General features: G+C 39.4%; 1 protein-coding gene across 3 annotated transcripts in view; it reads right to left on the bottom strand.

Annotated features, from left to right (window-relative positions):
- Positions 1-4982: 4982 nt before the first annotated feature.
- Positions 4983-14761, bottom strand: part of CLTC (clathrin heavy chain) — a 53540-nt gene continuing 43761 nt past the window's right edge. The window contains exons 28-33 of one of the 3 annotated variants that reach the window (XM_005298779.5): positions 14473-14583; positions 14036-14206; positions 13503-13724; positions 11906-11926; positions 8253-8328; positions 4983-6429 (exon numbers count right to left, since the gene is read on the bottom strand). In XM_005298779.5, coding sequence (XP_005298836.1) covers positions 6305-6429; positions 8253-8328; positions 11906-11926; positions 13503-13724; positions 14036-14206; positions 14473-14583 — 726 coding nt within the window. In that variant the 3' untranslated portion in view covers positions 4983-6304. The remainder of the gene's footprint in view (positions 6430-8252; positions 8329-11905; positions 11927-13502; positions 13725-14035; positions 14207-14472; positions 14584-14761) is intronic. The other 2 variants (XM_005298781.5, XM_042857908.2) reach the window with 2 other exon arrangements.

The raw sequence follows: 14761 nt of genomic DNA, 5'->3' as shown, positions 1-14761 counted from the left end.
GCAATGAATTGCAAAGGAAGAGCAATCCTAAAATTCTCCTTTGGAGGGAGAGGAACACAAGTCCTGAACCAAACAGATGGCAGCTAAATGCCTGAGACCTAAAATGATACCTTTTGAGGAGACTGCAGAAGTGCAGTATCCCTGGAACTGTAACATATGTAACACTGTTAGGTGGTATTTTAGGTTGTAAAAGTAAGCTATGTACAGCAACCATCTCTAGCATGAAATACAATACCTGTTAAATAGCATGCAACAACACTCTAAGCCAAAAAGGGAAGAATCCAGTATCCACAGAATTTGCAGGGGAAATGGGAGGTGAATAAGATGTCACTACCCATGCTGAAAGAGCAAGCCTAACCTCACTATTCTTTGGAAGAGTCCCAAGCAATGTTGGATGGTGGTAACTCATTAGGAGCTTGACTTTAAGCTCAGTAAAACAGAATGAAGAAAAGTTCTGAGACCAATTCAGCAGAGTTTGTTTCCTATGCTACTAAGGTACTTAAACAGTCAGGTTCTCTTCCCAGTTCCACATACAAGGCAGCTGAAAAAAGGATAGGTTCTAATTTCCTTGTAGACTAGCATGTTAGAATAGGTATGATGTCACTGATTCCTCTCTCCCCTCCCTCCAATATCTGGGGTGTTGTGTTTTAGCTCGCCCTGTGCCACCAGGGCTAACTGCAAATTAAATGTTTTAGAAGAATATCTGGAAAATCGCTCCCTTAATAGATGAAATAACAGCAGAGCTCTGAAACCATAACTTACCACATTAGCAACTGTCTCTACATGAAACATTTATGCAATAAATCAACTGATGCAACATCGTGTAATTGAAGCTCAACTCCAATTGCAGCCTTCTAGCCTTGCCTTTAAGAAACAATAGTGAAAAGCAACAGGTGGCCCTTGATGTAGGGTGCAAGCTGTGTTATTACACTACCCCCTGCTGGTTGGTTTGTGTAATAGTACTCTGAAAGGAAATTGGAACAATGCCAACCAGGATAAGCCTCTCTCCACTTTTCCTTGTATCAGTGCTAACCTGCAATTAACATGAAAATAATTGGGGGGTTGATGTACCTTGCACCCCATTTCCCCCTTTGTTGAGGATTATTTTTTGACAGGTTTCATTCCTTTGGGTTTGTTTTTTTACTAGGAAAAGTGGTCATGTGTAGGCTGGATTTAGCTAACTAAAACCAATCTGTTTGACTTTTCCTGGTGTAGGTTAAGGGTAACACCTTTAGCTGGTCAGGTTGTAGCATAGGGTAGAACACAGCCCCATAAAATGGAGCAAAAGGCATTCTGCTAAATCTACACTAAAAAAAAAAAAAAGAGGTTGAATTTTGGGCAAGTTATCCATGTGGCTAGTGCTAGAGCAGCAACCTGTGTTGTAATTGATCATAGTTTTCATGACAAAGCTGTGGTCACTGGGAAAACTGCCCTTTAGTGGTTAAATTAATTCTTGAACGTGAGGTCTTAGGGGAAAGTTAAGGTAATTGCTCATTGTTTAAAAGTCAGGGGGTGGGGGGGAAGAAGCACAGCAGTGCTTTCTAAAAGTAATCTAAAGAAGGGTGGCAGGGGGAAAATGAGACAGTGGGTGAGTTTAGGCCAATCACTTTCTAAATTAGTGGCAGAGGTGAGAATAGGAGCGGTCTCCTGAGTCCCCATCCCCATGCCATATCCCCTGCAGCATGTCACAAAGGGGCTCTTAGGAGGTTGCTTTGGATGGGGAAATGCATGGCTTAAATTCAACCTAGCCAACACCAAAGGTAATTGGTGTGGGTTTAAGGAAAACACTACATGACTTGCAGGTGGACTTTAAGGTCCTGATATTCAGAAACTGACTATTATTCTGCAAGTACAGAACTTAAGGAGGCATTGAACACAAGGCTATATTGCAAAGGTAGATGCTAAATTTGTGCTTAAGGTATTGATCTAAGCCTCAGAGCTATTTCCTAACTTATAGGGGTGGTGATTATTGTTTGAGGTGCTCAACTCTTACAACAAGGTCCATATATGTAGCTAGAATAACTGGGAGGAGTTAACCAATCAGAGCTGTGTGGCATACTGAATAGACTACTGAACCTCAGGAGACCTGGCCTCTAGTCCCAGCTCAGGTAAATAAGCTTGGGCAAGTTACCTCCTCTGAGCTTCAGGTTCCTATTCGTAAAATGGGGAAAGCAACACTGACTTGGGGAAAGTGCTCTGAGATTTACCACTAAAAAGTGCTATAAGAACTTGGCAGTCACTGCTTTGTGCACAGGGAGACTCCCTGATGTGGTCACAAAAGCCTTCCCTATTTAGATTAGGGATAATTTGCTGGAACTTTCCTTCATGTTGAACCTAAAGGAACAGACTAACTTTGCATGTGCTCTTTCAGAGCTAATGAGAGTTGCCTAGTAGTTCATAGAGCTAATAGGTTAAGATTATAGCATTGTAGGAGCCAAGAAGTTGCAGCATTCCTCTTACCCTACGTTAATTTGGTTGAAGCAGCATTCAGTCTTCATGGGTAGAGAGAGGAAGACAAATACCCGAAGACCTGTTTGAATCTGCTTGTGAATAAATTTGAGCTCTAAACTGGGCCTTGATCCCCTTATTTAATATCGTCTGTCTAGGCTGCTGTTATGATTGTTAATTTTAGGACCATTGTCCTCACTAAAATGTAGAAAGGGGCCATTTAGAGAAGCCCCCAGAATACAAGCTGTTGGAAGATACTCCTTCCTGTTGAGTGTGTGTATATTTTGACTATAGAGCAGCTCTTCTCATCTGTGGTGGATTCAGCTCTAAATCTGCAAGTTATGGCTGAAGAGCACCTGGTGCGGATACAAAGTCTAAAAAGACACCCGTAGACAGCCTTGTTCAGGTAAAGCTCAAGTCTGGTTGAGAAGTGACAGGTAAAGCTATGTAGGTGTGCCTATGCCAGAGGCAGGAATGGTTAAATTATCTTTGATTAACAGTACTTTAAAGCCAATAAATGCTTATTTCAGACATCAAACTAGAAAGACACCCAGCCCCTCAAGTGTAACACCCTACAGCTGGTAAAGAACTTGCACAGCTTCTCTCGCAAGAGAGCTATGAGACAACCTGAATTCTTCCAACTTGTCTAATTTAAGTACAGAGTTTTAGTTACCAGAGGCCAGAAACCATAAAAGCATGAAAACTGCAAGTAAGTTAATTTTGTGATGTGAGGGTTTGAGTTTGCTTAGCAATAAGTTAAACAGCTTTAAAAACTGGAGTTGAAGATTGAGCAGTACCTTCCATAGAAGGTACTGCTCAAAGTTTCTCTTGTACAGGCACATCCATTTTTGTTAGAGGGTGTTAGTTCAGCCTCAGTTTATTGCAGTCCCCGTGTTCAGATGTAACCTTGTTCACAACCGAATGTACAAAGCACCTGGCTGAGTGGGTCCTATTACCACAACAGTAATAAGGAACCTTGGAGTAGACTCCCATAGGGCAGCTACAAGACGTACAAACCAATGGAACAAAGCAGAATCAGTAAATACATGTATAACACTGGGACAGTTTTGGGAAAGCCTGTAGTTCCCATTGCTGGACTGTGGGCCATAGTTATGAAGTACCATACTTGTGTTCCCCAGTTACTAGTGGCTAGTTTTAACATGCAATAGAGAATTAGTTTAAGATTACTAACAGTTTTTCCTTCCACTTCGAGTGCAACTAAATGTATAAGCTGTGTTCTGGGTGGTGGTTCTCTTTCTGAAAAGCCCCAGGCTGAAACTTTAAAAAAAAAAAAAAAAAAAAAAAAATTCTCATGTATCCCCTGGTGGGTTGCTCAAGAGTAAGTTTATCTAGCCTCAGATTTACATTGAAACTCTACCTTACTATCAGATTAAAGCAGCAGAACCAAGCTTTAATATCATGCCCTCACTACATGGCCTGTATAAGAAGAGAGAAAGTTAGTTCCCCTCCCAGTCATGTGTTTACTTCACTAGGTTTTAAGATAACCCTATCTACACCAAAAATGGGTACAAAGTTTACTCTTTCATTACTTGCTCTGCTCTTCATGATCACCTAGAGTTAAGAAAGGCTACCCAAACCCTTGGGACATGGTCTGATTTGTCATGACAATTTGAAGCAGTCTAGCTTTACAGCTCCACTAACCGAGTCTGATCATTTACAGCTATCTAGCCAGAGGAATTTATTTTGAGCACAGATGTACATTAGTTGGGCAAGCTTCCAGCTTTGGCAAATCAGCTCATCTGTACATTTTAGGTAAGAAGGGGACCCAACCAAGCCTCTCGGTGCCCCTGCCATAAATTAAATACAAAATTAGACTGGTGCTCTGCAGGCAAACTCTTCTCACCCATACATTTCTGGCAAAGGTCCACCTCCACAGCAGCCTATGTAAACATGGCTTAGCACTCCACAGGTCAAGATTTAGGCCCTTTTGGACTAGAAAAGCCAATTCCAGAGCTGAGGATCCCTTTCAGAGAATGCTGTACTGCCAGCTCCTCTACTCCAAACAGAGGGTGCTCAGCTGTGAGAAGTAGATGGAACTGTGACGGTATGGCATTAGGAAAGAAGTTCTCAAGCAGCAAGACAATGCATGCGGTGCTTATACATCACAGCCACCTTAAATGCAATTTAGAAACCAAAGAAGTAGATGCAGATTATGGAGTACTGCTGACGTGCCACCATTGAACCACTCCTTAATGGATAAACTGGTGCAGAATGCAGCAGCCCAAGTTTTCTGATAGACTCAAGAGTATACTGTAGAGCATATTGTAACTTAGTCTTAAAGGGACAGACCTGATTCATCAAAATGAAAGTGATGAGTGGAGCACACTTAGATTTAAAGTTCCTTTCAGCAGAAGTTGGTTTTAACAAAATTCATAACCAGCAACTAGGATATTAAGATTGTGCTATAGCTGAAACAGAAATGCTAAGTTTTCATGAATTGATTTGGTATGGGTATCAGTGCCTCCAGCAACAGATGCATTAAATTGCATACTCAAATATGACAGTATTCAGCATTGTCAAACATTTAAGTCAATTTTATTTGAAGCTAAATATATTAAGGCAACTTAACATACCTAAAACATGATCTTTGTCAATTTAACTGAAACAGACTACAACCTTAAAGTATCTCCCAGTCAAGATGCTGTAGCTGACCACATGTAGCCAATTTTTGAAAAGTGCTATTTTCAACTGTCTGGTAGAGTCCTCGCTATAGGAAAAGCATTAATACATATTTACTGCATAATCCATCAGTGCAAGACACTTTCCAATAGTCTCCATTCTCACAATTTGTTTTGCTAAGATGATGGCTCCTCCCTTAACCTTGGAATGCTGTCTGAACTTGGGCCCCTGACACCAAGTGAACCATTGAGACCAACTATTCCGGAGATAGTTAGTTTTGAAGAGAAAGATACAGAAGTGAAACTACTACTATACAGGATGTCCACAGTCCAGTAATTTATTTTTAAATTTGAGTAATTTCAAATTGCACAGACAAAACTGAACAGCAATATTTTGTTTGAATTCTCTCTTCTGTACACTCAAAACAGTGATCTAAAACACCACAATATCCAACATACACAAACCTCAGGGCAGGGTTAGTAAATACACAGATTGGAATCATGGTGCTCTGTTCCCGAATGGAATGATCCCACAAAAAAAAGCACAGGATACAGCACAAACGTAAGGTCATCTGTTACATATGGAGTGAGCAAAACACTAGCGTTTTCTATAAGCAAAACTGGAAAACCTGCATAGGTTAAGGGAAATTTTACTCCTGTTTAAAGATCAGGCAAGGTTGTCCATACACATTTTTAAATCATTTTAAGAGCTATGCAATCCAGAGTAGGATATGCTGATTAGTGTTGTCTGTCATCGGCAGTCTTGCAAGTTCAAATACAAATCTCTGCTTTAGCATTTTCTTTGAATATACAATGAGACTTAAATGCATTTAGATAGACAGTACATATTGTAAGCTGCTCACATACACTAAACGCAAGATTCAATATTAGAGTTTCTTAACACTACAGAGTGCAAATTGGAATCTCCGCAACAGCCTGTTTTAATGTTAAGAAGCAGTCCTGCAAAAAAGAAAGCCCACTTGAACAAAAACATTTAAGCTATTCCCCTTTCAAAGTAAAATCTAAATGACATGGAATGTGAAAAAAGATTGAACATAGGTGTGATCCAAACAGTTTGCGCTAGAAAACCATAGTCCTTCATGAAATAAAGAACACAAGGCAAAATGCTTGCTTTTCCCTGTTTGAGTTGAAGCTGGGAGGGACGGTGGAATTTCAGTAAGAAAATATGCTCGCTCCGGCTTGATTTGCACTGCACCTTACATGGTGTACCCGAAACCAGGCTGAGGTTGCCCATATGGAGGTGCGGTGTAGCCATAGCCAAAAGGTGCTTGTGGGGGAACTGCAACACTGGGTCCTGCTGTCAACATTAGTTGTGGCTGACCTGAAAATGGGAAGAGCAAAATGATTGTTTATAACTATTTCAGTCTGCTCTAGCTACTAAAAAGTTTGCCTCATTTCTACTCTTTCCCAGGAACTGTAGAAAAGATGTACAATAATTCATTATGTACAATAATGCTGGTAAAATACATTTAGGGAATGAGATTACCTATAGAGATCAAGCTATTTGTGACCATCTCAACATTTTACAGAGTCCCTGGTAATCTACCTTCCATTGCCTTTGAGTTTTATGTTCTGCTAGCTTATAGAAAGGAGCTATCAGCATCTTTTCGAGAAGCAGCCATGTTTAAAGGCTCTTTCCTCTAACGATTTAAGGAAGTACATGGATTTAGATGCTTTGCTTTAGTTTTTAGAAGCTACTTGTAGCATCTATTGCAGGAGATGGAATGGCAAGTAAGTTTACTTTCCTATGATGCAGTGAGCTGTTTATCCACCTTAGCCTACACAAGTCCTAGTCCAGTCCCTCTAATCCCTGATCAGTTTGGATTAGTCTTGATTATGCATTCTTTAGGTCATGGATTGTTTATATATAGTGGCTCACCACAATCAGGCACCAGCCTAAAATTTACACCTAAGTGCTGCAACAACCTTCTGTGTACTCCCACTTTGTCAATTTTACTGACAAACCAACTAAATAGCAAGGAAGGCGATACTGTATACTCTAGGGACTTTGAGGCATCTTCTAGATACTCATAGTAGCTCTGTATTCTGGTCATAGACCTGTTCCTGCCTAGATTCTCTTGACAAAGTAGTTATGCAACACTTATTTTTTTACTAAAACAGAGGGAAGTACAGGCTTTCATAGGTGCTCAGTATATTAAAGCTATACTGTATCCCTTTTTCATAAAAATTTGAGAAATTTACTTGAAAGTTACTTTCCATCACAGACTTACATATTTATTTATGCACAGTACCAGTGATTATGCACATTAGCCCTTCACCTACCTCAATTGCTTTCTGCATTTTAATGCAAGTTTAGGTATTAATTGTGTGTCTATGTAGAAGTCCACCCAAGACTGTCTATAGGTATTGCCACAGATCAGAGTCTGAATAGTCAACCCTCCCACAGCAGAACAAAAATTTCTCTTGATACTTGTATTCTATTTTGCTTCAAAGTTTAATCATATGGTAGTGCTCAAGAACCAAGCAAAAATATAGGACCCCATTGTGCAAAGCACTGTACAGAGGAGCAAATATTCCCTTGCCCAAAAGGCTTACAATTAAGAATACCTACACACGTGGGAGGATGCTATGCTAGAATAGCAAGTTAAAAATGTTAAGGTGGCAATTGTTAGGTTTTTTGGTTTGTTTTTTTAAGTTAGGGGATTAGCTAAAATGTGGAAAGAGTGGGGGGGGGCGCGGTGGCACTAAAGGGGAAGACAGGTGTGGAATGAAGCTGAATAAGCATGTATTTCTCCAGATTTCTAATCCTGTGGAGTATGATTAATATTTACCTTTGGTTGGGGTATGTGCGATTTAAGACCGAGCTATACAATCTTCAGCCAGCCTCCTACAAGGGCAGTGAAGCACCACAAACTGCTGGATTCCTTTCAAAGCAGACTTGATGAATAATTTAGATACTGCTGGTCAGACTATAGTCTCAAACCAGCGCCATCCTGCTTAATTAGCAGAAGCTTTCCAGTTTCAGGGCTATTTCTTTGGATATGGGTAGGGAGAAATGGGTTGTCAGTGTAATGCATTGAACTTTGGAAGGAATATCAATACCAATATTTAGTGCATAATTGTATATCTGGACATTAATGCACTGATTACTAATAGTGATAAGTGAATCAAAAGAAAGGTTACCATAAACAATAGGTTGTGTTTCTGTAGCTTGCTCCTCTTCCTTTCTCAGAGACTCTGAGGCATCCAGTTTATCCACCTGGAAATATGAAGGCCCAAAAATTAAACCACCACCTTTCTCTAGAGAGAAGTGATATTTATTTTTCTGGCAGAGACGTGGAAAAGCCTTCACGTACATTAACCACCCTCAAGAAAAGAGCACTGCTTACAAATTCAAGTAGCAATGTTGGTACTGCTGCAGTCAAGTTTGTCCTCAGCATTTCCATGAGAAAGCCCCCTTGAAGTATTTACAGGACAGCTGTAAAAGCTCACACCAGGCTGAAATTTGGCATGCAAATTTTCCCCAGCCTGGGGAAACCAATTAGTTTTTTTTTTTTTAAATCCTTGACCATATTTAAAATACTGTAATGAAAGTTCACTGGAGTCATTTTAGTGCTCCAGCAGCTTTAGAATGTAGAGAGAAATATTGTTCAACTTGGTGCACACATATTTGGTACCACACTTCAACAAGAGTGTGCAGCAACTGGAAGATTATCAGTTCTCATTCACAATAAACCCTTGAACTAGACAAACATCTCCAGGTCTAGAATTTCTATTTAAGAGAAAATTCTTACCAGGGCACAGAATACAGTTGATAGGTATTCATAAACTATCCATCCACAACAGCATCTGACATTTCACTTGAGCATCAAGAGGTTAGTTTCACTAACAGCCCTAGGGAAAAGTCAGTCTGTTCACTGATGCAGTTTCTAACTTCAGATATAGGGAATGGATAGAGACTTAAAAGCAAAGTCAAACTATGGGGCAAGTTCTTCAGAACCACGCTGCACAGAGAGCAGAGTATCAGAGCCTAGGTGCATAAATGCCCAGCTCCCATTGTATCTGCACATGAGGCTAGACTAAGTCAGATGTGTGGATCAGAGAAATATTTGGGGACCAAAAAAAAAAAAAAAAAAAAAAAAAAAAACCAACCACCACAAGTGTTTCCAGCCTGATCATGTTAGGGCTATTGGAGACTGGTTAGGTGCACATTAGATCTTCGTGTATTTTTGCTATTAGTTGGCTAGCCTTCCTCCTTTCCCCCACCACCACCTCTGAATAGAAACTATAGCTTTGTAATGGGAAATAGCTTATATTTAACTATTCCACACCACTTTATTAGGAGTCATCTAGCTGCTATATAGTCATAATAGCTACCAGAGATGGACAGACTTCAACTTCATCTTCGGTATCCTAAGATGTAGAACACTTAAGTTCTAAAGTTACTATTTGGAGTTATGCTAAGGTGGTGTCCTAGTGCCAGTAGTTTCCCCCTTAAGTATTGACAACTCAAAGGAACAACCCACAGATGTCAAATCTGACATCTTTAGAAGAAATCACATTTTTGTCCTTGATATTAGACAGAGTTCTGAGGAGGTCACTTCCCTAGTTGGTACTCCAAAACTTGGATGCATTTTTGTTTGAACCATGCCAGATGTCCATGAGAGCATTAAAAAAAAAAAAAAAAAAAAAAAAAAGTGTTGCCAAACTAAGGACACAGAACTAGCATCGGTTGTAAACATTCTGAAGCAAGCTGTCCTTCATCCAGAGAAAATTAACTACATTATGGAGTTTAATGGTTTTATGAATCCACATATTCACTTGTGACCCAGTTACCAGGCCACAGTTCATGCATAAAATAGATTTCAGAAATACAAGTATTGGCATTTGAGAGTTGTAGCATCTTTTGCTCAAACATCAATCGGGGTGAGTAGCAGAATCTTGTTTGAGAAGTTAGCAAAATGCCTCACTGAAGAAAGCGGTTTGTCAAGTTACATTCACAAGAGAAAGAATGCCATTAAAAATCTTATTTAAAAATTGCACTCAACATTAAGTCTGTTTCAAGAATAAAATGGGATTAACTAGAATAGCTGGGAGTATTGCAATGCTCAAGCATAGATCCAGATAGGCGCTGCATAGGACAGTGGGATATTGGAGTAGCAGCAACAGCTAAGCAGAAAGTTTCAGGTTTCCATATATTTGGCTAACCCCTAGCCCAGAATATTCTGTTTGAAGTCGCTAATGTTTGCCTTTCCTTTATCTGACCTGGTTTAGATGCCTCCTTAAAAAAAACCTACCACCACGGAACTTAATAATGAACACGAGCTTATTAAAGGTCTGAAGACAGTGATCCTTGTACACCTCTTGATTAAGCATCACTGGGTTCAGTGCCCTGTTACACTGCTTTAGTAAAGTAATAAAATTGCATTAAAAAGGCTTTTCCACAAAGACTGCAATAAGCTGCAGAGGAAAAGTAGTAACATGCGTTCAATGTTATTTTGGTGTTATGTGTGCATGAAAAAGAGGCAAGAGTACTGAAGCAAGTAGTGAGATCTGAAGATGACTGCCATACAGGCTCCCCCCAAAAAACCACACGCAGCCCACAGCAATGCTTTGTAGCTCCAGGAATAGTGGGATGTAATTGCAATGACTGTTGTACATGCTCTGTTTAATAATGCAGACACTGCAGTTCAATTACCTTTTTTCCACACACACGCTTTCTTACTGCCTCACTTACTAGCTGCTGAAGGACCTTACGTGATGCATTTTACTCAGGTTAGCCTTGAGTTCCAGTGGTGACTAAGATGGATGTATAAACACAGCAGAAGGTAGTTTGCACTGAATTAGTCTTCAAGCCACTTACATAAGCTTGCTTGCCCTTTGCCCAACCACATTTGACAGACAAATTTTACACAAAACTATGCCAGCATGGCTCATGTTCCATGGAAAATTGGGAGTGGATATAGGGTACAGAAAACAGATGGACAGAAACTTTGGAATCTGCCCTCAGGCTGGGCATAATTGAGCAGCAATAGGCAAGTGCCAGAGAGGCATCGAAAGAGTTCAAGTTTTAGCACTACCACTTGTAACAAGTGGTTTTTTTTAGAAAGGTAGCAAGAGGTTGGTTTTTTTAAAAAGCTGAAGAGCCCTGAAGGCAGTCTTCGCTTGTAGCTGAGCAAAAGTGAGGTCACTAGGAGGGGGGAAGGGTAAAAAACAAGACTTGATACAATAGCTTAAGGTTTAAGTTACTGCATGGAAACAGACTAGCACCATAAGAACTGGAAACCTGAAGAAACATGAGGAAAAGTCTCTTCTGAAGCAGCTAGTATCTAGTCTGCCTACTGTCAGCACACACATTAGTAAGAATCAATAAATCAGATTGGATCACAGTCCTTATAAGTTTGCAAAAGTGCTGCTACAGAAAGTACACAACTTCAGTGTTAAACTAGAGTCTCTGGCTGGAGTTGGAATAGCTTTAGTTATGCTTTTTGTAGAGAAAGTGGCTATTGTCAATTCCTGCTGTTTGTACAGTCAATTTCTTCTGCACAGTATTGGTCAACCTTAGTATCTTTAAGTTAGTACTTGGACTGTGATCCAACTGATCAGCCTTCTGCCCTTCCTGAAGAGAGTCTATTAGCCGATTAGTAGCAAGTGTATCTACTTTTGTCCTACAGTTCTAACTACTGTAATTTTAACAATTTGCAGAGGCTTTAGTGAGATATTGTTGGGAAAAAAGCAGTAGCAGCAGTGTAGTAAAGGTAGGAAGGAAAAAAACTCATGCAGTTTCTTTAGACTTAGTCCTCCAGACTTAAAGATGGAAAAGAATCAACTTTCACCTTTTCCTTTATTGCATCAACCTGCAAAGGAATTCAGAAGTGCAGCTTAGAAAAAAAAAATCAAATTCCATATGTAGCATATAATGGTAGAATTAGCAACATAAAAATCAGGGAAAAACAGTTAATTGATAAGATACAAGAGGAAAAGTAAAAAACAAATGAAACACCAGAAGTATCTGCTTCAGAAAGCCAACTGTGGTTTGTATTGGTTACTAGTGTTTATTGACTGATAAGTCAAACTAAGAATACAATAAGGTAAATCCTTTTACACCATTTATAGTAGAGGTTTAATATAGATGCACTAAAAGTTCTAATTCAAGACTAGCACACTCAAAACAAGGTAACATTGATATTAGTTTGGACAGATGTCAAAGTATCCCATAACCACCAATAGGATACACTTGAAAAAGTGGTTTCTAAAGAACTAACACCAGTTGCTTTCTGCCAAAAATTTTCTGCACCAGTTTGACTCTGCAACAAGTGGCTCTAGAACAGCCATCAAAAAAAAAAAATTATATATATATATCCCTTTGAACATTAACAGGCAAATCCTCTGTGCAACGAGATATGCATTACTTGTTTTATCACTCAAAGTAAGATTACCTAGAAGTCCCTAGCTGCAGAAGCTTTATCATAAAAATTAGGGAGTCCAAAGAATAAGATGGATGGAAAACGACTGACAAAAAAATGCTCAGCGAAGTCAGCGTAGCTGAAGTTGTCCAAGAAGAGTCCAGTGACACTGGAATTGAAAACACTAAGAACAAACGGGTGCTACAGTTAAATAGCTTATGGCTTTTTCCGGAGGTTTATACATACGTAAAGCCCCAGAGGAAAAAAATTCCTATATAGTCTCAGATTTATCTGGAGAGTTTTGCTGGAAGGAAAGCATCCTGAAAATAAAGGATTTTTTCAAACAAAAAGCAAGCAAGAGTGAAAAGAGGCTAGTTAAAACTAGAGTTGAGTGTCTTATGGAACTAGACCCATACATGTCCTTGAATATACATTCAAGTAGTCTGCTTCATAACACTTAAATTTCCAGAGAGATTCCACCCCAAAATGAGTCTAGATTGAGAGGATTACAGTGAATTGAAATGTGACAAATTGTATCCTTTGACTATTCAAGTAATTGCTGAGCTCTCCAAAACACTGTTTTTCACTAAAGAGCATGGCAGACATGTGTAGATTCAAGAGTATATATAAAACATCTTGTTCTAATACTCCTGTCGACTTAACTGCCTTTTTTTTTTTTAAACCTGGGCATGCTAACCCATAATACATGGGTAGTTTCCAGACTTCCATAGTCTAGGGGGAAGAACAGTTTGACAAGGAGAAAGTTTTGGAGCAAGCATCACATTATCTTTGTATTAAGCAGAGAATTATTACAGATGCCGGTTCTTCTAACTGGTAGCTAGGGAACTATGTGTGGACGTTTCATTTTTCCTAGCAGGTAGGACTTTAAAGTGAAGCTCCCTGCCCACCCCGATGAACTGAAAAGAAGAGTGAACATAAGTCAAGACAGACATTTGACAAAGCCAATGTTCGTGGCAAGTGAAAAAAACAAAACAAAACAGTCTAAACCAACAGAAATAGCTCTTACCTTGGTCAAATACTCCTTCATGACCTGAATAAAGTAGGGCATGGCAAAGTCCATGATGTTGTGCCTCCATGCAGTTTCCAAGACAACATCTGGCCTTAGAAGGTCATAACAGGTGAAGAGACAAGCTCCAAAACATTCTCTTTTTTCTTCCTGCAAGAACCACTGCAGCAATTCTTCCGCTAACTCTGTATCTTTGGATTCTGAAGCATATTGCATCGCATCCTATAAAAAGGACAAGAGAACTGCTCATAAAAAAAAGGTCACACTTAACACACTGGAGCAGAAACTGTGCTAGGCATACCAAGTTTGGTCAAAGCAGTAATGAGCCATTTAAACAAACAAACAAACCACCAACTAGACACCCACATCCCCCCACCCCCTACTTGATCTTGGGGATTTAGGCTTCCAAGATGCAAAATGAGCTTAAGTACATTATAGCACTACCACCAGAGGGGGTAGGATCACTGATATTAAAGTAAGCTATGTGAATATCAGTCTGCATAGTTTTAATGTTACATTTTCCAGTCTGTCACCTTGTATAGTCTGTCTTTCTTGCAAAGTTCTACACTCTGTTTCCAGCGATTGTTGCCTTTAAAGAGATATGCAGCAATTCTTCTAAACTCAATCAGCTCGTGCTTCTCCAAACGTTGAGCAAGGGAGATGTTGTCAAAGTTGTCATAGGCATCTATAGATGTCCTAAGAGCCTGAATTGGAATAGAATTAGTCATTGAAACCTCAGTGCTTAACTTCGTTCCAGAAAGGGTCAATTTATGTTTTAGATAACACCTGAGCTGTTTGCAGAGTTCCTTTGCTCTAACTTGAGTAGATTTTCAGATCTTAAGTAATCCTGCAGTCTTTGTTATTGCAGTTAGTGGATGCATAGTTATACCAGTTCATTATCTATACCAATTAGCATGCATTAAAGAAAGGTGTTTTAAACAACAAGGGCACAAAATTTTAAAAAGCCTACCTGATAGTCTTCTTCTATAATGAAGAGATTATTCAGAGACTCATTCACTGATTTGTTGTTGTGGTTTTGAACTGAGCGCAAGTAGGGTTTAACAAGTGGAAGCTGTTTAGCCTTTAAGAGAAGATGTTTTGACATGAGAATCCTGAATATAGCAGCATAGCACACTATAAGCTTGTAGATGTATCTGCGACAAACATTCACTGTGACTCAATTGGAGTCAAAAACCTTTAAATGTAGCCAAATGCTTTATCTCCACATGTAAAGCATTTCATAATTATAGGAAAATAAA

Source organism: Chrysemys picta, chromosome 19 (genome assembly GCF_011386835.1).
Source record: "Chrysemys picta bellii isolate R12L10 chromosome 19, ASM1138683v2, whole genome shotgun sequence".
NCBI lineage: Eukaryota > Metazoa > Chordata > Testudines > Emydidae > Chrysemys > Chrysemys picta.
This window is presented reverse-complemented; position numbering and strand designations above follow the sequence as displayed.